Below are 24,882 nucleotides of genomic sequence, written 5' to 3' on the forward strand. Positions count from 1 at the left end.
GCAAATAATATCTGGCACTTAACGGGTTAAGAGACAGCAATTAATATCTGGCACTTAACGGGTTAAGAGATTCACAGGAAGACTTTTCAAGAAATGATTTAACAATCCCGCTTATATAGAAAGTTATTTGAAACACACATATGGTGTAAATACGTTCTGAAAGGCAGGATATGCAGCAGCAAATACAAATAAATGATAAACATCGTCACAACGAGAAAAGCCACACATCACAAAAGGATCCCTTCGATATTCATCGAAACGAAGAAAATGCTCGTGAATACGATCAACGGCAATCTGCAATTTATGGTCAAGGCATTGTTCAAAATATATACTATATGTCCACACCTTCCAAAACAAATTGGTAGTTAGACAGTTGAGTGCCAAAATCACTCATCAGAGGTGCTAAGAGTCTAAAATGTGGATACCTTTGATACGACAGAGGAATTTCAAAATAAAATGATACAACAAAACTGTCAATATCTAGCAAGGGATGAATTGCTATTTCATTAAATAATTTTCATTGTTCAATTTCACGTTTTCAAAAGAACACCAACTACCTACGGGTTTTGTTTGTTTACTAGGTTCATCGCCCCATGAGCAGCCAAAGTCATTTGAAGCGGGCTTTTCTTGGTAGTAGTTGGTGACTACATAACTGAACAACATACGGTATACCCGTCGCATGTCATCCGGACAATCAAGGTAAAATGTCTTGCCGAAGCACACAACCACGACAACGCAGACTGACCTGTTTCTCAGCTTCCGGAGAAACATAAACCGACACGGATAGGGAGCGTCGAACCACGGACCTCGGATCTTCACCTGAGGTTACGTGAACGGTGCTTTAATCGACTGAGCTCGATTCCTCCTATGTTCTAACGCGAAACGATAACCAAGTGAATTAAAACGTGCCATTTATGTCAAATCAAATAGTGAACATGAAAATAATTCACAATCGTTGGTTTTAACGTTTTCTCTTTTGTACTTTTGGGTTAGACCACTAAAAGACAAAAAACGAACATCTATAACGAAGTCACGTCATGATAATTCCCAACAAGGGGACCAACATATCATATTTGCACAGAAAATGAACAAGAGTTAAATCGACGGAAGGCAATGCTCTACTGAAGAAATACCACAAGCAGCATATGTATGCCCCAAACAACATTGCATGAAATGACTGCATTGACCAAGGAAATTACTAATGGATACGTGATTTGCATGAGAGCTATCAGGGCCTAGTTTCATGGAAAATGGCGAACAACAGAGGCATCAACATAAGAGCCATCAGAATATGGGAGATAACTCTCATTTACTATTTTTATCTATGCCTATTATAGAGTAGGTAATGATTGGAAGAATTGTTGACCAATGGCTGTCCTATCTACATTCATTCCATCACGATGTAGACATTAATGGTGACATGATTTGACAGCCATCTTTGACGCTCTCACTGTTCTTATATACCTAAAATATCAGGTTGAAACCGGTTTTGATATTTTTAAACGTGATGCAATCTTGGAAATCCCTGTCAGCCGGTGACGGATGACGTGGTTGTCACTTAAATAAAAGCTTTTGATCACCACGTGACGATATTCATCTTTTTTCAGGTGGTATTTTGGGAGGTGGTTCTCGGTTGGTCCCCAGGTTCCCAAGTAGTGGTTCTTTTTATGGTAGCAACATGACCCCGCGCCAAAGTCGGCATTTTCCCAACAAGTTTTTTAAGCCCAGCGACAGTTATCGAAACCAACAGATAGTGCGTAGTCATCTGTAAAGGAACGGTTATAGTATGTAACTGTAATTATAAATACTGTCAAATTATTTGGCTGTAATCATAAATACAGTGAAATTATTTGGCTGTAATTATAAATCCAGTAAATATTACTTTGAATGTAATTATAAACACATTGAAACTAATTTGCTGTAATTATAAATACAATAAAAATATTTGGTTGTTATAGATACTGTGATTTTTTGTAATTATATATGCTGTGAACAGTTTTGTAATTACAAAAAACTTTGAAATTATCAGAATGTTATAAAATTTCAGTTGATAGTACAGTGAACTAATTTGTCTCTTTGATTAATAAAAGTTATTGTTAGTGTTTGGCTTTAAATATAAAACTGTCCTTTGACCGTAATACTACGGTATATGTTTTATGTTTGTCGCTTTACTTCTACAAGTTTGGATTAATTAGATAGCTATACGGAATATACGTGTCCTTAACTTTAAACATCTTTGTAACGTAGCCAAGTTTGGTTTAATATAACATACACTATTTGTAAATATTATTTTTCAATTTTGTTTTGAGTTCCTTATACTTAACACTAACAAAAGACGTAGAATTCATTTTGACACCTATGTACATATTCTCCTATATATTTGTCTATCTCTTCTAATATCATTCCATTCTCACTCCTAAGCTCTCACCAACATTCTCAATTAGTTGTTATTTTATGGTTAAAAACCTAAAATACACAAAACGGTTAGTGTAAAGTACTATATGCAGTTAGACTCAGTACACAACGGCTTGTCTAAATGATCTCTGAAAATCAAATATTTTTCTTTATCGAGTAATGAGACATGGCACGTTTCCTATTAACTGCTGACCTATATTTCTTTCATCATAACTGGGTGAGTATCAATTTATGTACTTAAAGGGACTTAACGGTAAGATTGGTGTAAGAAGTGTTATGATTTTAACTTTTGAAACTTTTGACCTACTTTCAAATGTTATAAGACTCCTTATCGAACTTAAATGGACATCTAACCGAGGAGTTCCTTTAAAACTTTATTGTGAAAGTGTAAACTTGTCTGACATTGGTAAAAGTGTGATGGTGTACTGTTTAAATGACAAAGTTGTTTGAAATAAAAACATTGTATGACCTTTATAGTCTTTGTAAATATATATATGATACCTTGGTTCATTTCGAGTATGTATTGAATACTTTAGTGACGCAAATCATTTTTCATATCACTTTTCTGAATAATACATTGAATAAAAATCGTTGCTTAAAGTCCTACAGAAGGGTTTAAAAATAAAAACAAAACATAACAATATATATTTATAAATATATTTCAGTCCCTCTAATAGATTAATTTCACATAAAATATATAAACACTAGTTGGAAAGAACTACAATGGTTATAAAAATATATTTTGTGAGTCATTATATTCTTATCCGAATGAGTTCACTTTCTGAACACATCAATCAAAAGCATGTTTCTTTTTAATTATATTTATCAACTTTTTCTCTGATCTAGGATATAGAGCATCCAAAGGATTGGTAAGGAAAAGCAGAAAACAAGACCACTCATCGCGCGTGATTTAGAACCCTACATCGTCATGGACCAAAAGGGAGCAACTAAATGAACTGGTTAACTTAAGGGTATAAAACATATCAGACTAGTTTCCAAGCTAAGGAAGCAAGACAGCCTCTGTTGGAAAAGATAAGCTTAAATCAAACGTGATAACCTGTATATTTATGGAAAACTCTATACAGACATAGCAGAATTTTTTCGTATGGAAAGCTTTACCCAAAAAACGTCATTATGACTGATTAACGGCAAAGGATACAACAATACAAAATATCATATTGTATTATATCTAATATGGATGTTTGGGTTGCAATAACAATGAGGTATACATTGTTGTATTAGTACTTATATTATACCTAGAATGTGTACTGACCCCTTACACAGGGAATATGTGAATAGAATGTGACTCTTAAGTTTGACCGAGAAGTAAACAAATGTTTCTATGATATGTCTAAATCCCTCCTGTGGGTTCTCAATATGATTACCAGTACAAGTGTTATATATATTTTGAATTTGAAACTAGTTTTAGCCTGTACTTCAACAAGTGTGAAGCGAGGTCTAAAGACGACTTCAACATTTGCACAGTTATACAGCCGATAACTATTTTCATTCCAAATACCACAGTAACGTCGACATACTTCGTTAAATTATATTTTTATAATAATTCGATGATAAAGTACAGACCCGAGTCAACTCGAATACAATTGGGACTGGTTTGCCCGTTGTCCGGTTAATGTGACTGGATGGGGTGTTCTGTTCTGCTTGGTGTTATCGGCGGTACGCTCCATTGAGCTAGCACTATAAAGTCGACATTGGTTCCGTGCTATCACAAGAACAACTTATTAGCCCTCTCCTTAAGTTTACACCTACATAGGTGGGGTGATAGTGAGTTAAGGGGAAGTAACTCCTAGACTTTCTAAATATATAAGATAGTCACTATTTTAAATCAATTTTAGATATTCATTATAACCTTTTGATTGAGTAAATATTTTCGATAAACATTTAAGGTAAGCTATTGAAAATAGATATTTGTTGACATTGGTTTTATTCCTAAATAGATGCAGGATATATAGTCTACAACGCACTAAGTATTCTGATCAAGGTCACGCACAGCGATAGTCCGAGCTGAAAATACAGGTAAAATACCATGTGACCTATTGTGATTTCCACATCACATCAAAATAGATCCGTTGCTGCACTGTGCATCGTAAATGCTTGCGAAAACAGTAATCAACACCATCAATACCACATTAGATGAAGTAAAATTGACATATTAAATAGGAATTGTACATGCAATTCTCATCAACGTATGTCTCTTGCCCACGCTGCTGCAATTTGTTTACATTTTACTTTCAATGATGCATATATAGATTTTTTTATCTAGTCACCCATTCAGTGGTGTGATGACGGTGTATACACTCCATACAAATACTTTATCTAGACACCCCTCCAGTGGTGTGATGATATGGTGTATACACTCCATAAAAATATTTTTATTTAGTCGCCCTCCAATGGTGTGATGACGGTGTATACACTCCATACAAATAGTTTATCTAGTCACCCCTCCAGTGGTGTGCTGATGGTGTATACACTCAATAAAAATATTTTATCTAGTTCTCCCTCCAATGGTGTGATGACGGTGTGTATATACTCCATACAAATAGTTTATCTAGTCACCCCTCCAGTGTTATGATGAAGGTGTGTATATACTCCATACAAATATTTTATCTAGTCACCCCTCCAATGGTGTGATGAAGGTGGTATATACTCCATAAAAATATTTTATCTCGTCACCCCTCCAATTGTGTGATGAAGGTGTGTATATACTCCATAAAAATATTTTATCTCGTCACCTCTCCAATGGTGTGATGAAGGTGGTATATACTCCATACAAATATTTTATCTAGTCACCCCTCCAATGGTGTGATGAAGGTGTGTATATACTCCATAAAAATATTTTATCTAGTCACCCCTCCAATGGTGTGATGAAGGTGTGTATATACTCCATAAAAATATTTTATCTCGTCACTTCTCCAATGGTGTGATGAAGGTGGTATATACTCCATAAAAATATTTTATCTCGTCACTCCTCCAATGGTGTGATGAAGGTGTGTATATACTAAATAAAAATATTTTATCTCGTCACCTCTCCAATGGTGTGATGAAGGTGTGTATATACTCCATAAAAATATTTTATCTCGTCACTCCTCCAGTGTCGTGATGGCGGTGTATCCACTACACCTCTCAATAGAAACATTTTTGTTGCTACCTTTCCTGTGGTTTGATGAGTGAAAGAATCCCAAAACTTAATGCATTCGGTTAATATAACATCTATTTTGTTTCATTGCCCAAATAGAACATAACCTGATGTTAATATCAAGCTGTAGATACCGGTTGAGCATGTTCTGGGGGTGTATAAACCCGTCACGGTTTGTAGGTGGGAAAACAACTTTAGATTATGTAATTGTGTATTTTTACCGAAGGTAGATAACAAATGTATACATTTTAAAGTCAGATCATACGCCAAAAAGAAAATAAAGTTAAACATATACATTCTGTCGCTATGAGATGAATCTGACTCAAACGCCTCGGCGTCTGGGAAATGAAGCCATACGAAAAAGATTCCAGAGACTGGGATATTTAAGTTCTGGACGCAGGTTTGTTCCTGTGGGGCTCATTCAGTCATTTTAGTATCCACTATATCTCTTAGAATTGGCACTAATAACAATTTTTAAAAGGTGTTTTGAACTTTTTGTTTCATCAAGAAAATCCTGCAAAATGTACTGCGTCGGATGCGAACAGTGGTCAAGTGTGTCCTTCTTCATAGAGCGGTGTGGAAAGATTTTACTTTGAAAGTGATGCCAAACAATTACTGACGCTACCTCTATATCATTAATGATCTGGCTAGTATTTCACGGATTTTATTATTATATCTTCCGAAATTAATTATCACAACAATCACCAGCTTCCATAAACTCGAAAAGAATTGAAGGGTGGCAGAAACGTAACCCTTCCTTATGACCGTATCAATGTGTAAATATGCAGATACAGGAAGCATTCAGGGTGAACAGATGGAAAAGGTAAGGAAATGACGTCACTCTTTCTTATATGTTTGTTATTGATTTTTAAATTGATTTCCCGCAATTATTCTACAGGGATACTTATGTTACATCGCGTGCATGGTTAACGTACGAATTCAAACGCCGCTGGTCATCATTGTTTGCAAATTTCTGGACTTGTCAACAACGTAATTGTAAACAATTAAAAACATAATCGTGAGGTTTTTTTTTTTGTCTTTTGTTTTATTGTTATACACAGCTGTTTATCATGCAAATTTCTGGAGTATGCCAGAATATCGATATCGCACGAATGAAGTTTTTGATATACGAGAGAAATATATAGAGGATATTGAATGGTTTCCCGTTTAATATAACATATATTTCACGAGTATGACAGAATATTGATATTTTCACGAGTGCAAAGCACGAGTGAAAAATATCGAAATATTCTGTCATACATGTTACGGTGAGTGATTACTGTCATAGCTGCGCTCTTCTAAGGCTTTGCCTTCATTCAAATTACATTATCGCATAGGTAACGCTCGACACTCGACACTGGAGCAACATGTTTAGCGCTGCAAATGAAGCTCATATCGTGCATGTTCTGGCATTCTGTATCACCGATACGCTTCGTTTGACATGGCGTATTAGAAGCAAGCGTCTGAAGGACCGTTAGTGTAATGTTCTAATTTTCATCCGGAAAAGAGGAAAATATCCGGAAAATGTTAATTGCGTTTGGGAAATCAAACAAATAAAATTCTTTTAGAAAAAAAGAAAGCACCAGTAACAATAGATTACAGTATAATTCATGGAAGAAAATGGTAAAGATTTAACAAAAAAATTCATCAATCTCAGATTCCAAAATAACTGCTCTAATTTGGTAATTTGAGCCATACTTGAAGCAAAAGTTTTGGGGTACCAGCAAAGTAAACGGCCATAGTGTGAAAAGTAATATGGTGAGGTGTTATTTTTATTTTTTTTATTAAAGCATACATATGAAATTTTTAATTAAGCAAACAAAAGGGGGGTAATTTTTCTGTTCATTTTTTTAGGAAAAAAATAAATGTGTATTTTTTTAAATCAATTTTTCACTAAAAATAACAGGTTTTTCGTATAAAAATAGCCATATTTTGTTAACCACCCAAAGAATCTTATCTTTTTTGATAATTATGAATGATATTTCTCATACTGATGATATAAATAGGACAAAACTTCTTTTTATGCTTGAGGTGAATATTATCGGGAAAAGATAAAATCTACCAAAATCCTTAAAAATATGGTTCAGCTATTAATTAATACGTATCTTTATGTGGCCCTGGTAGTAAAACGAACGTGGTGACATATGTTTTTTATGTGCTTTTTGTGATATGAGCATAATTAACATTGAAATAAAAATAAAATTAAGGAGATCTATCAGAGGAAACCCGAAGGGTCGGTCTACCTTAAGTTAACGATAAAAACAAGAATTATTCCTTAAATATTGGCAGTGGCACAGTGATCATATACAACTTTTCACACCTTATACTGTATACATATAGACATTCACTACAGTTTTGCTTCATAATGTTTTCATGCAATGTTTACCTTTATGATGATAATAATTCAGATATATGACCTTGACCTTTTACTTTCCTTTACGTCATTCTTATATATGGCACGTGAGCTTTACGACCTTGACCGTTAACATGGTAACATTATTAAATCCTTATGTATTAGTCTTAGCAATAATGTATCATACTGTCTCCATTTAGGGGATACGAAATGGGATATCTCTTACCTTTATCCTTTACTATTTGACCTTGAACGAGTGCAAATTGACTCTTAGTATTGAATCAGACAACATTGCTTCATAACATTATCATACAGTCAGTTCACTTTTAGAAAAAAAAATGCAGTTTGGCATTCAGCCTTTCACCATTGACCTTATGACCTTGAACCTCAGAGGATTCCGTAAAATAACGAGTCTACGAATAAAATTTGAACTGTTATTTTGAGGTTTATTATATTAAGCGTTGTTGATACAATAAAAATGGCAACATACGGCTATCATTTAACATTGACCTTCAGGTACAGTGTAAGAATTGAACCTGCTACCCATATTCCATGATCGTAAGAGGCGACTAAATATGGGATAATATCTTTTTCCTTTTCCTACACTGTCATCTTCCTAATTTCTCCCTTGACGTTGCCTATCTCATGGCCTTTAGTTGAGTTCCCGGCCCATAGGGTTCTGTTCCCTGGTTGAGACATAAACCAATGTTTTTAAAGAGGTTGTTGCTACTCCTGGGTTTATCGCCGAGGTTGTTTTGAGGCGGGTTCTCCTTGTAGTAGTTGGTGACTACATCACTGAACAACAGACAGGAAGCCCGTCGCATACCATCCAGTATGGTGGCTGTTATGTGCCATTTCCTTATTTCGTTAGCGGGGCGAAATACGATAAACAGCGGGGCGAAGTATTTCTTGTCGCTAAACAGCGACTTTAAAATTTAGTTATTTCGCGTTTCTTTTTTTCATTAATTCGTTCTGTCGGTGAGAAAAGACGATAATTAGCGGGGCGAAATAACGAAATGGCACAAATCAGCCACCATAATCCATAGCGATAAGTGAGTCTTGCCAAAGGACACAGCTACGGCAGCAACGACTGGCTCGTTTCTCAGCTTCCCGAGAAACACAAACCGACACGGGTAGGGAGTGTTAAACAACGACCCTTATCAGCTGTAAGACTAAATTTTGTAAAAACATCAGATATTTTTGGTCAAATTTCGTCATTCTGCTCCCCTATGACATCTAACAAATCGGCTCTGTGTCTCATTTTTAAAGAGCTAAATAGTGATAAAGGAAAATAACTCAACATAGTTGAGAGTTCACCATCGAGACTGCTGCACATGGTACAGTGCGGTAGATCTCCCTTCTTTCTACCTTAGCAGTTTCTCTTCTTTCTCCATATTGGTCTCCCTTCTTTCTCACTTAGCGGTCTCTCTTTTTCCCCGTAGAGGTCTCTCTTTTTTCACCCTAAGCGGTGTTACTCCTTTCATCCTTAGCGGTGTTATTCCTTTCATCCTTAGCGGTGTTACTCCTTTCTCCCTGAGCGGTGTTACTCCTTTCATCCTTAGCGGTGTTACTCCTTTCATCCTTAGCGGTGTTATTCCTTTCTCCCTGAGCGGTGTTACTCCTTTCATCCTTAGCGGTGTTACTCCTTTCATCCTTAGCGGTGTTACTCCTTTCACCCTAAGCGGTGTTATTCCTTTCATCCTTAGCGGTGTTACTCCTTTCTCCCTGAGCGGTGTTACTCCTTTCACCCTTAGCGGTGTTACTCCTTTCATCCTTAGCGGTGTTACTCCTTTCTCCCTAAGCGGTGTTACTCCTTTCTCCCTGAGCGGTGTTACTCCTTTCACCCTTAGCGGTGTTACTCCTTTCTCCCTAAGCGGTGTTACTCCTTTCACCCTAAGCTTTGTTACTCCTTTCACCCTAAGCGGTGTTACTCCTTTCTCCCTAAGCGGTGTTACTCCTTTCACCCTTAGCGGTGTTATTCCTTTCACCCTTAGCGGTGTTATTCCTTTCATCCTTAGCGGTGTTACTCCTTTCTCCCTGAGCGGTGTTACTCCTTTCATCCTTAGCGGTGTTATTCCTTTCACCCTAAGCGGTGTTATTCCTTTCTCCCTGAGCGGTGTTACTCCTTTCACCCTTAGCGGTGTTACTCCTTTCATCCTTAGCGGTGTTACTCCTTTCTCCCTGAGCGGTGTTACTCCTTTCTCCCTGAGCGGTGTTACTCCTTTCACCCTTAGCGGTGTTACTCCTTTCTCCCTAAGCTTTGTTACTCCTTTCACCCTAAGCTTTGTTACTCCTTTCACCCTAAGCGGTGTTACTCCTTTCTCCCTAAGCGGTGTTACTCCTTTCACCCTTAGCGGTGTTATTCCTTTCACCCTTAGCGGTGTTATTCCTTTCACCCTAAGCGGTGTTACTCCTTTCACCCTAAGCGGTGTTACTCCTTTCTCCCTAAGCGGTGTTACTCCTTTCACCCTTAGCGGTGTTATTCCTTTCACCCTAAGCTTTGTTACTCCTTTCACCCTAAGCTTTGTTACTCCTTTCACCCTAAGCGGTGTTACTCCTTTCTCCCTAAGCGGTGTTACTCCTTTCACACTAAGCGGTGTTACTCCTTTCATCCTTAGCGGTGTTACTCCTTTCACCCTTAGCGGTGTTACTCCTTTCTCCCTAAGCGGTGTTACTCCTTTCTCCCTGAGCGGTGTTATTCCTTTCATCCTTAGCGGTGTTACTCCTTTCTCCCTGAGCGGTGTTACTCCTTTCATCCTTAGCGGTGTTATTCCTTTCACCCTAAGCGGTGTTATTCCTTTCTCCCTGAGCGGTGTTACTCCTTTCACCCTTAGCGGTGTTATTCCTTTCACCCTTAGCGGTGTTATTCCTTTCATCCTTAGCGGTGTTACTCCTTTCTCCCTGAGCGGTGTTACTCCTTTCATCCTTAGCGGTGTTATTCCTTTCACCCTAAGCGGTGTTATTCCTTTCACCCTTAGCGGTGTTATTCCTTTCACCCTAAGCGGTGTTATTCCTTTCACCCTTAGCGGTGTTATTCCTTTCATCCTTAGCGGTGTTATTCCTTTCATCCTTAGCGGTGTTATTCCTTTCACCCTAAGCGGTGTTATTCCTTTCTCCCTGAGCGGTGTTACTCCTTTCATCCTTAGCGGTGTTACTCCTTTCATCCTTAGCGGTGTTACTCCTTTCTCCCTGAGCGGTGTTATTCCTTTCTCCCTGAGCGGTGTTACTCCTTTCACCCTAAGCGGTGTTACTCCTTTCTCCCTGAGCGGTGTTATTCCTTTCTCCCTAAGCGGTGTTATTCCTTTCTCCCTGGGCGGTGTTACTCCTTTCATCCTTAGCGGTGTTACTCCTTTCTCCCTGAGCGGTGTTACTCCTTTCTCCCTAAGCGGTGTTATTCCTTTCTCCCTGAGCGGTGTTATTCCTTTCTCCCTAAGCGGTGTTATTCCTTTCTCCCTGAGCGGTGTTACTCCTTTCTCCCTGAGCGGTGTTACTCCTTTCTCCCTAAGCGGTGTTACTCCTTTCTCCCTGAGCGGTGTTATTCCTTTCTCCCTGAGCGGTGTTACTCCTTTCTCCCTGAGCGGTGTTACTCCTTTCACCCTAAGCGGTGTTATTCCTTTCTCCCTAAGCGGTGTTATTCCTTTCATCCTTAGCGGTGTTACTCCTTTCTCCCTGAGCGGTGTTATTCCTTTCTCCCTGAGCGGTGTTACTCCTTTCTCCCTGAGCGGTGTTATTCCTTTCATCCTTAGCGGTGTAATTCCTTTCTCCCTAAGCGGTGTTATTCCTTTCTCCCTGAGCGGTGTTACTCCTTTCATCCTTAGCGGTGTTACTCCTTTCATCCTTAGCGGTGTTATTCCTTTCTCCCTGAGCGGTGTTATTCCTTTCTCCCTGAGCGGTGTTACTCCTTTCATCCTTAGCGGTGTTACTCCTTTCATCCTTAGCGGTGTTACTCCTTTCTCCCTGAGCGGTGTTACTCCTTTCATCCTTAGCGGTGTTACTCCTTTCATCCTTAGCGGTGTTACTCCTTTCACCCTAAGCGGTGTTATTCCTTTCATCCTTAGCGGTGTTACTCCTTTCTCCCTGAGCGGTGTTACTCCTTTCACCCTTAGCGGTGTTACTCCTTTCATCCTTAGCGGTGTTACTCCTTTCACCCTTAGCGGTGTTACTCCTTTCTCCCTGAGCGGTGTTACTCCTTTCTCCCTGAGCGGTGTTACTCCTTTCACCCTTAGCGGTGTTACTCCTTTCTCCCTAAGCGGTGTTACTCCTTTCACCCTAAGCTTTGTTACTCCTTTCACCCTAAGCGGTGTTACTCCTTTCTCCCTAAGCGGTGTTACTCCTTTCACCCTTAGCGGTGTTATTCCTTTCACCCTTAGCGGTGTTATTCCTTTCATCCTTAGCGGTGTTACTCCTTTCTCCCTGAGCGGTGTTACTCCTTTCATCCTTAGCGGTGTTATTCCTTTCACCCTAAGCGGTGTTATTCCTTTCTCCCTGAGCGGTGTTACTCCTTTCACCCTTAGCGGTGTTATTCCTTTCACCCTTAGCGGTGTTATTCCTTTCATCCTTAGCGGTGTTACTCCTTTCTCCCTGAGCGGTGTTACTCCTTTCATCCTTAGCGGTGTTATTCCTTTCACCCTAAGCGGTGTTATTCCTTTCACCCTTAGCGGTGTTATTCCTTTCTCCCTGAGCGGTGTTATTCCTTTCATCCTTAGCGGTGTTACTCCTTTCATCCTTAGCGGTGTTACTCCTTTCTCCCTAAGCGGTGTTACTCCTTTCTCCCTGAGCGGTGTTATTCCTTTCATCCTTAGCGGTGTTACTCCTTTCATCCTGAGCGGTGTTATTCCTTTCATCCTGAGCGGTGTTATTCCTTTCTCCCTGAGCGGTGTTATTCCTTTCATCCTTAGCGGTGTTATTCCTTTCATCCTTAGCGGTGTTACTCCTTTCATCCTTAGCGGTGTTATTCCTTTCATCCTTAGCGGTGTTATTCCTTTCATCCTTAGCGGTGTTACTCCTTTCATCCTTAGCGGTGTTACTCCTTTCTCCCTAAGCGGTGTTACTCCTTTCTCCCTGAGCGGTGTTATTCCTTTCATCCTGAGCGGTGTTACTCCTTTCACCCTAAGCGGTGTTATTCCTTTCTCCCTAAGCGGTGTTATTCCTTTCATCCTTAGCGGTGTTACTCCTTTCTCCCTGAGCGGTGTTATTCCTTTCTCCCTGAGCGGTGTTACTCCTTTCTCCCTGAGCGGTGTTATTCCTTTCATCCTTAGCGGTGTAATTCCTTTCTCCCTAAGCGGTGTTATTCCTTTCTCCCTGAGCGGTGTTACTCCTTTCATCCTTAGCGGTGTTACTCCTTTCATCCTTAGCGGTGTTATTCCTTTCTCCCTGAGCGGTGTTATTCCTTTCTCCCTGAGCGGTGTTACTCCTTTCATCCTTAGCGGTGTTACTCCTTTCATCCTTAGCGGTGTTACTCCTTTCTCCCTGAGCGGTGTTACTCCTTTCATCCTTAGCGGTGTTACTCCTTTCATCCTTAGCGGTGTTACTCCTTTCACCCTAAGCGGTGTTATTCCTTTCATCCTTAGCGGTGTTACTCCTTTCTCCCTGAGCGGTGTTACTCCTTTCACCCTTAGCGGTGTTACTCCTTTCATCCTTAGCGGTGTTACTCCTTTCACCCTTAGCGGTGTTACTCCTTTCTCCCTGAGCGGTGTTACTCCTTTCTCCCTGAGCGGTGTTACTCCTTTCACCCTTAGCGGTGTTACTCCTTTCTCCCTAAGCGGTGTTACTCCTTTCACCCTAAGCTTTGTTACTCCTTTCACCCTAAGCGGTGTTACTCCTTTCTCCCTAAGCGGTGTTACTCCTTTCACCCTTAGCGGTGTTATTCCTTTCACCCTTAGCGGTGTTATTCCTTTCATCCTTAGCGGTGTTACTCCTTTCTCCCTGAGCGGTGTTACTCCTTTCATCCTTAGCGGTGTTATTCCTTTCACCCTAAGCGGTGTTATTCCTTTCTCCCTGAGCGGTGTTACTCCTTTCACCCTTAGCGGTGTTATTCCTTTCACCCTTAGCGGTGTTATTCCTTTCATCCTTAGCGGTGTTACTCCTTTCTCCCTGAGCGGTGTTACTCCTTTCATCCTTAGCGGTGTTATTCCTTTCACCCTAAGCGGTGTTATTCCTTTCACCCTTAGCGGTGTTATTCCTTTCTCCCTGAGCGGTGTTATTCCTTTCATCCTTAGCGGTGTTACTCCTTTCATCCTTAGCGGTGTTACTCCTTTCTCCCTAAGCGGTGTTACTCCTTTCTCCCTGAGCGGTGTTATTCCTTTCATCCTTAGCGGTGTTACTCCTTTCATCCTGAGCGGTGTTATTCCTTTCATCCTGAGCGGTGTTATTCCTTTCTCCCTGAGCGGTGTTATTCCTTTCATCCTTAGCGGTGTTATTCCTTTCATCCTTAGCGGTGTTACTCCTTTCATCCTTAGCGGTGTTATTCCTTTCATCCTTAGCGGTGTTATTCCTTTCATCCTTAGCGGTGTTACTCCTTTCTCCCTGAGCGGTGTTATTCCTTTCATCCTTAGCGGTGTTACTCCTTTCATCCTTAGCGGTGTTATTCCTTTCATCCTTAGCGGTGTTACTCCTTTCTCCCTGAGCGGTGTTATTCCTTTCTCCCTAAGCGGTGTTACTCCTTTCACCCTAAGCGGTGTTACTCCTTTCATCCTTAGCGGTGTTACTCCTTTCATCCTTAGCGGTGTTACTCCTTTCATCCTTAGCGGTGTTACTCCTTTGATCCTTAGCAGTGTTACTCCTTTCATCCTTAGCGGTGTTATTCCTTTCTCCCTTAGCGGTGTTACTCCTTTCATCCTTAGCGGTGTTACTCCTTTCATCCTTAGCGGTGTTATTCCTTTCTCCCTGAGCGGTGTTACTCCTTTCTCCCTGAGCGGTGTTATTCCTTTCATCCTTAGCGGTGTTATTCCTTTCTCCCTAAGCGGTGTTATTCCTTTCTCCCTGAGCGGTGTTACTCCTTTCATCCTTAGCGGTGTTACTCCTTTCATCCTTAGCGGTGTTATTCCTTTCTCCCTGAGCGGTGTTATTCCTTTCTCCCTGAGCGGTGTTACTCCTTTCATCCTTAGCGGTGTTACTCCTTTCATCCTTAGCGGTGTTACTCCTTTCTCCCTGAGCGGTGTTACTCCTTTCATCCTTAGCGGTGTTACTCCTTTCATCCTGAGCGGTGTTATTCCTTTCATCCTGAGCGGTGTTATTCCTTTCTCCCTGAGCGGTGTTATTCCTTTCATCCTTAGCGGTGTTATTCCTTTCATCCTTAGCGGTGTTACTCCTTTCATCCTTAGCGGTGTTATTCCTTTCATCCTTAGCGGTGTTATTCCTTTCATCCTTAGCGGTGTTACTCCTTTCTCCCTGAGCGGTGTTATTCCTTTCATCCTTAGCGGTGTTACTCCTTTCTCCCTGAGCGGTGTTATTCCTTTCTCCCTAAGCGGTGTTACTCCTTTCACCCTAAGCGGTGTTACTCCTTTCATCCTTAGCGGTGTTACTCCTTTCATCCTTAGCGGTGTTACTCCTTTCATCCTTAGCGGTGTTACTCCTTTGATCCTTAGCGGTGTTACTCCTTTCATCCTTAGCGGTGTTATTCCTTTCTCCCTTAGCGGTGTTACTCCTTTCATCCTTAGCGGTGTTACTCCTTTCATCCTTAGCGGTGTTATTCCTTTCTCCCTGAGCGGTGTTACTCCTTTCTCCCTGAGCGGTGTTATTCCTTTCATCCTTAGCGGTGTTATTCCTTTCTCCCTAAGCGGTGTTATTCCTTTCTCCCTGAGCGGTGTTACTCCTTTCATCCTTAGCGGTGTTACTCCTTTCATCCTTAGCGGTGTTATTCCTTTCTCCCTGAGCGGTGTTATTCCTTTCTCCCTGAGCGGTGTTACTCCTTTCATCCTTAGCGGTGTTACTCCTTTCTCCCTGAGCGGTGTTACTCCTTTCATCCTTAGCGGTGTTACTCCTTTCATCCTTAGCGGTGTTACTCCTTTCATCCTTAGCGGTGTTATTCCTTTCTCCCTGAGCGGTGTTATTCCTTTCATCCTTAGCGGTGTTATTCCTTTCATCCTTAGCGGTGTTATTCCTTTCTCCCTGAGCGGTGTTATTCCTTTCTCCCTGAGCGGTGTTACTCCTTTCTCCCTGAGCGGTGTTACTCCTTTCTCCCTAAGCGGTGTTACTCCTTTCATCCTTAGCGGTGTTATTCCTTTCATCCTTAGCGGTGTTACTCCTTTCTCCCTGAGCGGTCTCCATTCTCTCCCTTAAACATTTCTGTAAATTCTTCAATACCTTGTACAGTCAATTTTACAACTCTTTGTTTTGCTATACCTTTCATGCGTATTATCATTGAAATATGTGCAACAACGAGTAACCCTTATAAAACCACCTCCTTTCCCCTACCCCGCCTCTACCTATATGGCGGTCGCCGACATGCCGTCCACCGCTGGATCACACCTCTTCCCAATCTCCCTCAATGTGTGTTGTTTACTCGGTTACAGTGTAAGGGTAACTTTTACCTAAGTTCTGCTACGTCGGATACCTGTTAGTGATTCGTATAAGCCTAGGCGAAAGCTAATATTACTCATATATCTTATACCAACCCATTTCCTTACAATATATACAAAATTATCAATTTTGGTGTAAAATATGATTCTCAAGCAAGATAGCTTATTTGAAAAACATGAACATAATTTGTATTGCGGCTATGAATATTATGTATTACCATATCATCCGAGGAACGTGTAATTTCTTTTTCATTTTCTTTGCGTCCATGAAAAGCAATATCTGTAGCGTTCCGCTCGGGTATACACGAGACGCTATTAATAAAAGTTCGAGATGGAAGCTGACTACGGCAGGGACAACTATGACACCAGACTAAAGTTCACATAATTTTATTTACACATCTATGAAGTTCAACATATCATACATTAGGTTCACATAAATCCCATTCAGACGTACACATGTACACACTTCGCATCGAATATACACTGTTTCACATAATATCCACGGGTGATAACTTCCAGTAGTATTATGTATTCCATAGTGAGAATAACATACTTAGTAAATCCCATAAAAGTGTAAGTTAAATCCAAGTATCAATATCTTATCACAAGTTGCGTGGAGTATTTCCCAAAGTAAAACTTTATCTCCTTGTTTTCGTCACTTTCACCCCTTATAGATCACTTTCATACTGCATTTTCATTGGCTAACATCTGCTCCTCCGACCTAGATTTGGCTCCTCTGTCGCTCCTCACTCGCGCTGATTGGTTAAGACCTGCTCCTCTCGCTCCTCCGACCTACTTACAGCTCGCTCCTCACTCTCTCTGATTGGTCAAACACTAGTTATAAATAGGAACCTGTTACTTAATTTGCTAGGGCCTTATGCAACCTGTCAATCAAGTTGGGCCCTAATACACAGCTCCATGATGCTACAGAACGTAAACAACTCCTTATAAGGAAAACTAGCTCCCTGCTGCCCCGTATATACACATACATATATAGACCCTATACACACCCTATGTAATACATATACATAGCCCACTACTATATTACCCTAAACAATAATACAATTAACCTACATTTCTAATTTAATAAACATAAGCGTGAAATATATTTCCACGCTACATATCTATTTTGATGCACGCCTCGGAGGATTTTTAGATAGCTACTGCTGTTCATAGCCGCAATGAAAATGAAAAAAAAACCAATCAATTCAATTCATATATTTATATTGGAATAAAACGAAGAGATGGCTATTTTAATATTTTTATTTAAAACAAAAAACATCAAATACAATAATTCATGTTAAATTAGATTTATGTAAATAGATTGCAAAGAAAACACAATTTACAAAATAACACTGGGACTATTTTCTCTGGCGTAACATTATTTAAGTGAAGTATTGTGTAGGAAATCAGCAAGTGAAACAATGTTTTCATGCTATATTCATCAGGTCTCGCACAAACCTCAAGTGGGGTATATAACCCCAACTGACGTATATTACCTCAACTGGAGTATACACATATACCCCAATTGGTGCTATTACAAGGTTATTTCCGTACAGTATACAAAGCGTGCATAATCGAGACACTAGGCCCGTTTCGCATGAAAGGACTTGTCACCATTGTCCGCCGAGCATGTTTTTTTTTATTATTAGTTCCAGACAAACATATACATCAATACTCTCTTAATTACGTACATGTAATCAATTTTTATGAATACTCATACATTTTTGGTGTATTTTAAATCTACTAATAATCTACTATTACATTCTTAATTATTGGGCAGTATAGTTTACAGTAGTAGAGTTGAAAACAATCAACCAATGAATATATTGACTGGAGCCAATTGAAAAATGGGATTGGGGGATAGTTTGGATAAAAAGTAGAAGCTGATTTAGAAAAGGAAATACAAAGATAAGAGAGAAAGGAAACATAAAAGGAAGAAGAGAAGAAGGAATGAGATTTCCGACGAAAGCAAAGGCAATTTCTGAAAGGATGACAAAAAAATAACTGACTATTGCTAATAAAACATTTAATGGAAAAGAAACGAGTCCAACAAAAACACAAGCAAATTGAAAAAATATATAAATTAATTACGTTGGTAGATTGAAATCTATTTCATAATGAAAGACACTACCTTATTGTAATGGTTATATTTATTTTCTAAAAGCTGAATGGTAAGCACTGAAATTCTCAATAAAAGTAGCTTCCTTGTCACATTTTTTTACTAAGTATCTTTCGATGTTATATGAAGTTTTAAGGTTACTAATTGGAGTGGGTAAGTAAAGAGCTTTACCTAAACACTTTTGACAATAAATATAGTGCTTCATATTTAGTATTATAATATTTTCTGCTCTGTTATTTCTAATCCATGTTGATTTCAAATAAGTGTTTGTAGCTAAGACATGATGATTAATTCTAAATTGCATCCATTGTAATATTTACTTTAAATGTATCGCAAAACACTTAGCGATACCGTTCTTATTTATTTGTGCTGCGTGCGTTCTAGTACTAGGCCTATATAACATGTCATTTTTTTAAAACACCGTCATTTACCAGTCAAGCTTAAACCATATAATGCCGAGCATGTTAAGCCGGAAGTTACTGACGATCAAGTAAGTGTAAAACAAAAGCGGGCTATCAAGTCCGGGTATGCAATTTGGGTGCTTTCCTACAGTAAACAGCAAGGACCACACATCGTGTTTTCTAACTTTTACTAAAACAAAATTTGCCGGTACTTAAAACTACCATTTTTTTTTTATTTCTAATCATTGTGTTGATATATATGTGAGCGTTGGTTACCGAACATTACCTCTCTTCAACATCGTTTTTTGTTCTGCTTCAAAAGCCATGTTTCGGGATCATAGTTTTTTCAAGAAACTATCGTCTTTATACTGTTCTTTTGATAATGAGGCGTCCAAAACAACCTTGGAGCTGAGGAACTGTGCAACTGTGTTAATTAATTTAATCATGTCATTCTCCGGCACAACATTGTTTTCAATCATTTCCACCACTTTGGTTAAATGCACCTGATGATAAATGTAATCGTTTTCATTGATGGGTTTTACAAAGTGTAACTCAGAATGTTTTGCACACAACATACACAAATATGTTGAGTTTTACACAGACATTGTTCCGTAATCAATGCCCGAACAACACATTTTCGAAATTTGTTGGCAGAGATTTTAAAGATTTTGTTAGAATCGTCGTCCTGAGGAACGAATTCCGTATGTTTTCTACAGCTACATTTTGGTTTCATCCTGCTGAAAAAAATATTAAAGTAGGGCTTTATGTTTTTAAATGTAGTTAATGGACAAGTATCTCCACAAGAACGTTTTTTGTCTTCAGTGGTTTTTTTAATGTTGTTAATTTGTAGAACCTGCCTAGTCATGTCTTGCAATATATCAATTATTTTTGTGTAATATTGTCAAAAGTCTTTCAGGTGAATAAATATATTTGTATATATTTTTTTTGTTTTCTATTCTTATTATTCACTGTCATAATATGGTTTACTTATTTAGAATAATTGATAGAAGTGTGTGTCTGATTTCAGAAAATAATTTTTAAGTACTTTGTTTACGTGATATAATTCACATGTGATACGTCAGTTATAGGCGACCATACTTTTAAGATGAAATTACATACCCGGACGTAACAGCCCGTTTTTGTTTTACACTTACTTGGTTGAAACTGTCGATGTGTGGTGTTTCGGGACCAGAAATGAACGACAAATGGAGTTTCCAGGGCTTTTATTGACGTGTATTGGTGAAAATGCAGGTAATTTTACAACTTAAACATGATTTTCGAGACAAAGTTCACAATTCTGTAAAACGTGCAGCATGTTCGGCGGGAAAAGGTGACAAGGCCTTTCATGCGAAAGGGGCCTAGTGTCTCGATTATGCACGCTTTGTATACTGTACGGAAATAACCTTGTAATAACACCAATAGGGGTATATGTGTATACTCCAGTTGAGGTAATATACGTCAGTTGGGGTTATATACCCCACTTGAGGTTTGTGCGAGACCTGTTCATAGTGGTTCGCTTGGTATATTCATATAAAGAATCAATATTCAGAAGGTACATATAATGTATAAGATTATGTTATAGAAGATTCGGTATGTTTCGAAAGTGTAGATATTACCAACTACTATAATGCAATTACTTTGCAGTTCTTATCGATAATTGCGGAATGATATAGAATTTGACAATCATCTGCATTGTGCCCTAGCGTCGTGTCTTTTTCAGCATGAATAACTGCTGGTTTTTGTTTCTCAAATTCCTCTCCCTGACTATACATTTAGAGGTTTATTTGTTTCATGGGGTCGCGAGGGCCGAGTGGTCAAGGTGTCTGTCCCGACATTTTATCACTCACCCTCCACCTCTGGGTCAAGAATTCGAATCCCACGTTGGGCAGTTGCCTGGTAATGACCGTAGGCCGGTGTTTTAATCCGGGTACTCCGCCTTTCCTCCACTTCCAAACCTGGCACGTCCTTAAATGACCCTGGCTGTTAATAGGAAGTTAAACAAAAAGAAACCAAACTAAAAATAAAAGTTTATCTTATTCCAGTACCCTATGTAAAAGTTGTGAAGTGTGTTGCTTCGTTCGACATTGTTCTCTCTTTTTTTTTTTACACCTTCCGATTACGAAATATGTAAATGGCTATTGGTATAGATTTATATAGGGTGACCACTGGGACGCCATCTGAAAACACGTGGATATGTTTACTTCTCGCCTGTGTTAAATGACATTTCATATTTTTTTCATTTGCTTACCTGATAAGTGATGTGACGATGTAGAGAATATATAGCAATAATAGATTGCTCGGGCGTCTGACTGAAATTGCATTATTGATATAATAATTATATTTAGATGTCATTATCACAATACAGACTTACTAGATAGGCAAGTGATTTATTAGACAATAAATGACACCTAAATCGCGAGATGATTTTATCGTTTCATGAATGAATGATGAAAAATTAGAGATACTACGTGTTTACACCCATCCACACAAACCTAATCATTTCTCCGGTCGTGTGTACATACCCAATCATTGAACGGTACACCTTAACGCATCCTCCCCTACAAGCTCCTCTGGTCCCAATCAAAATCTTACACATTGAATTAACAATCTTAAAATTGAGCTGTCTAGCAACTACCAAATATCTACGGGTCTCTATGTTTTCAACGAATAAGTTCACACCATGTTTTTTCTTTTTTTTTTTTTTTGTAAAATCAAACTACTCAAGCTGAATTTTCAACTACAATATTTACGGAGTCGTACGCAAATTACGGCTAGAAGTGAATTTATATATGCACGAAATTTGTTCCGGTTGACAATCTAACAATTTGAAAAAATGCTTCGTGGTAAACTACATATGATGCAATGGATTTGTGATACTGCCGTACAGGACCGTTATAGAATATGTGACAAATGCCATTTTCATCATGGCGTTTCTGGCAGGAAGCGGTGTGACTCATATTGAGTCATGGAAGTGTTCCAGTGCTTTACTACATTTGAATTTTTATCATTTTTGAAGCGATATCAAGCTTTTTTAAAATATGATATATCGTTACTAACGTTTATTAATAATTGTCTTTTCCTTGCTTTATTTCAGGCTCATTGGTTGCTGAGAATTAACCATTCGTAACGAGGAAAGTATTCGGCCTATTAAAACCTTTCTGAACTCCTCGCGATACGTCATTTAGTCAGTAATAACTCGAAAGACTCCGTCGACTATAGTTCTCTATGACGCTTGAGAAACAGAATGATTGAAGGGACATGGACGTATTTGATTGACAAAGAAAAAAAAGGAAAATAGAAGAGCGATGCATTTTCATTTTCCATTGTTTACCGACAGTATTCATTATCAAGACTTACGTGTCTTTAAGAAGTTTTTACTAGCAGTGTGATCGCTGTTCTTTGCAGAGTAACAAAAAGAATTGTATTTCAAGCGGCCATACAGTTAAATATCGTCATGCGATTCCGACATGTTAGATATTGGAGAGTGCTGGTTATATTGTTTGTTGTATATCTTTTTTATATTCGGTTTACTGCTGAGGAAAATCGAAGGAATATTTACTGTCTTAATTTCTTGCAAGAACATTCAATAAGGAAATTGCTTCCTTTCCGACTGTTTCATTACCCTTTGGACATCGACTTCAAGAAATTAGAGGAAGATATTACCAACAAGGGTACGGCAGATGTTGATCCTATCAATGAGTTTCCATTTTCGTACAAGAAGCCGATTGAAAATATTTGTGATTCAACGGAAAATATATTTCTATTGTTTATGGTCAAATCAGCACCTGGAAACTTCGATCAACGACAAGTGATTCGAGAAACATGGGCTAATAAGCTGTACTTTGAATACGATATAATCAGACATGTGTTTTTGCTTGCAAAAACAATGAATGAAACAATATATGACCGTCTTTCACATGAGGAAGAGATGCATCATGATATCCTAGAAATGACTTATGTTGATGATTACTACCACAGTGCATACAAAACAACAGGAGGCATCAACTGGTGTGTCAAATATTGCCCTACAGCCAAGTTCGTAATGCTTGCGGATGACGATCTTTATGTTGCAACTGATCACATTCTAGATTACCTACATGGATTGCCACACGAGATCTATCGGTCTCTCTTTGTTGGTAAGGTAGGGTTTCCGGAACCACAGAGGTGCCCAGAAGATAAATGGTTTATGTCCATTGGAAATTATTCTTTCGAAAAGTACCCAAATTTTGTCAGCGGAGGGGCGGTAATCATGTCAATGGACTTCGCTAAAAGACTGAAAATTGCTATTCCGTTTACAAAACAGTTTAAGTTTGATGATGTTTTTCTAGCAATTGTTGCTTATAAACTTGGTGTTAAGCCGATTAATCATTCGGGAATTCACATCTCGCCCGCTGTATCCTGCAATGACGACAAATTCGAAACTGCGTTAGTCTCTCATGGGTATGAAAACCCAAATAAGCTACGGGCCGCGTGGGCTTTCCACATACATCCACATACGACAAATTGTAGCATTTTAAGCCAGAATTAACGTGTAAGAACTGCTTTTGCTCACCTCCTCTGGTTTCAATAACATCGGTCTGGCCCGGTTTCACTAGCTTTCCTAAACTCATTAAAGCCCTTAACTCATACTCAACCAAGTTAAACATTAATTGATTAATATCTTAGCTAAGTAATTTCTGTATTTTTTACTTATAAGAAATAATGCTAGAGAATGTTGATAAAACTGGGCGAGGTAGTCTATCAAAGGCTAACTGTCCAGTTTGAATGCAAAGTATATAGGCAGATAACTGCCTTTTATGTCAAACAATGTCTGCTGTGTATGTTAAAGCACGAAGGGTATTGATACAATTTATAACTGCTGTATAGTGTAGTATGCTTTGAATGCTTTGCACAAGTACATTAATTACAGTTGTACGAAATACGAGTATAATTTGGTCTCATTTGAAAAAGGACAAAATCATTTTGAATTTTAATGACAACGTGCCTTGTTTTCCGAAGTTGACATTGAAGCTTGTAATATAGATTTTAAACAACAATTTACCAATGTCTTTTGTTGATTTGTCCGTGAGTATTTCCCAAAAGGTGCACTTTTCCCAGCCATCAGGACTTCGAGTGTCTTCGAGACACCTTCCTCCTGTTTCTTCTAGTTTTCCTAACTCTGGTGCTATGATGCCTACTTTTGGCCTTAGTTGAGCGTTTGCCCCTGTGAGGAAGGCTTTGGGTTCTGTCCCCTGGCCGAGACATACCAGAGTCTTTAAAAATTGTAGTTGCTGCTCCTGCTTAGCGCTCAGCAAATTAGGAGTGGGACGACTGGTTCGCCCGTTGTCAGTATAATGTGACCGGGTGGGGTGTGCTGCTGGGTGTCTTCGGCAGTATGCTTCAGTGAGGTAGCACTCTAAATCGGCAAAAGATCCGGCCTATCACAAGGAGACTTAACACAAACATACCACAGCCTCCCAAAACACACATACGCACTCATCACACGCATACATTTCGCACGCACGGGAGGCCGTCCTTAAATGACCTTAGATGTTAATAGGACGTTAAACAAAATAAACCAAACCAAACCAAGCCTGCTAATATGGCTATGCCGATGTCTATGCCGTTACAAATGTTACCAATGTTCCTCAGCCTTGTGTTGCTCTGTCTGTCTGTCTGTCTGTCTGTCTGTCTGTCTGTCATGATATTACCCGCGTGGCTTTAGTTAACAAGGCTACACTGTCGGACGACACCAGTTATATTGTCATGAAAGCGGTGGCTCCTTTTCACGTGTAAATTCATAGAGAAAATCAGGATCTCCGTCTGAAAGTTGATGAACTGGAACATCATAGCCTAGGACCTCTGGTTCGTTTTCCTAGAATTGAAAAATTGGAAGGTTAAGATAACACCTCACTAATTCTTGAGGTTACTACGTC

The 24,882-nt window shown here is 39.1% G+C and overlaps 2 protein-coding genes across 3 annotated transcripts; one reads left to right on the forward strand and one right to left on the reverse strand.

Annotated features, from left to right (window-relative positions):
* Positions 1-5,895: 5,895 nt before the first annotated feature.
* LOC117326304 (beta-1,3-galactosyltransferase brn-like) lies at positions 5,896-24,007 on the forward strand. Of its 2 annotated transcripts, none has more exons than XM_033882991.1 (2): positions 5,896-6,395; positions 22,062-24,007. In XM_033882991.1, exon 2 carries the CDS (start codon positions 22,422-22,424, stop codon positions 23,493-23,495), a length of 1,074 nt encoding a protein of 357 aa, XP_033738882.1. In that variant the 5' UTR covers positions 5,896-6,395; positions 22,062-22,421; the 3' UTR covers positions 23,496-24,007. The 2 variants fall into 2 exon arrangements, with proteins under 2 accessions (XP_033738882.1, XP_033738883.1); XM_033882992.1 differs by lacking the exon at positions 5,896-6,395 and adding an exon at positions 20,062-20,218.
* On the reverse strand, positions 10,707-11,833 carry LOC117326595 (serine/arginine-rich splicing factor SR45-like). Its single transcript, XM_033883353.1, has 2 exons — positions 11,297-11,833; positions 10,707-10,874 (listed from the first exon to the last, which is right to left on the reverse strand). Exons 1-2 carry the CDS (start codon positions 11,831-11,833, stop codon positions 10,707-10,709), a joined length of 705 nt encoding a protein of 234 aa, XP_033739244.1.
* Positions 24,008-24,882: the final 875 nt, after the last annotated feature.

Source organism: Pecten maximus, chromosome 4 (genome assembly GCF_902652985.1).
Source record: "Pecten maximus chromosome 4, xPecMax1.1, whole genome shotgun sequence".
NCBI lineage: Eukaryota > Metazoa > Mollusca > Bivalvia > Pectinida > Pectinidae > Pecten > Pecten maximus.

Coding starts and splice junctions, on each gene's coding strand:
- LOC117326595 (XM_033883353.1), bottom strand. CDS start 11,833: ATGAAAGGAGTAACACCGCTCAGGGAGAAAGGAATAACACCGCTCAGG. Junction 10,875..11,296: donor CACCGCTTAGGGAGAAAGGA/GTAACACCGCTC, acceptor AACACCGCTTAG/GGTGAAAGGAATAACACCGC.
- LOC117326304 (XM_033882991.1), top strand. CDS start 22,422: ATGCGATTCCGACATGTTAGATATTGGAGAGTGCTGGTTATATTGTTT.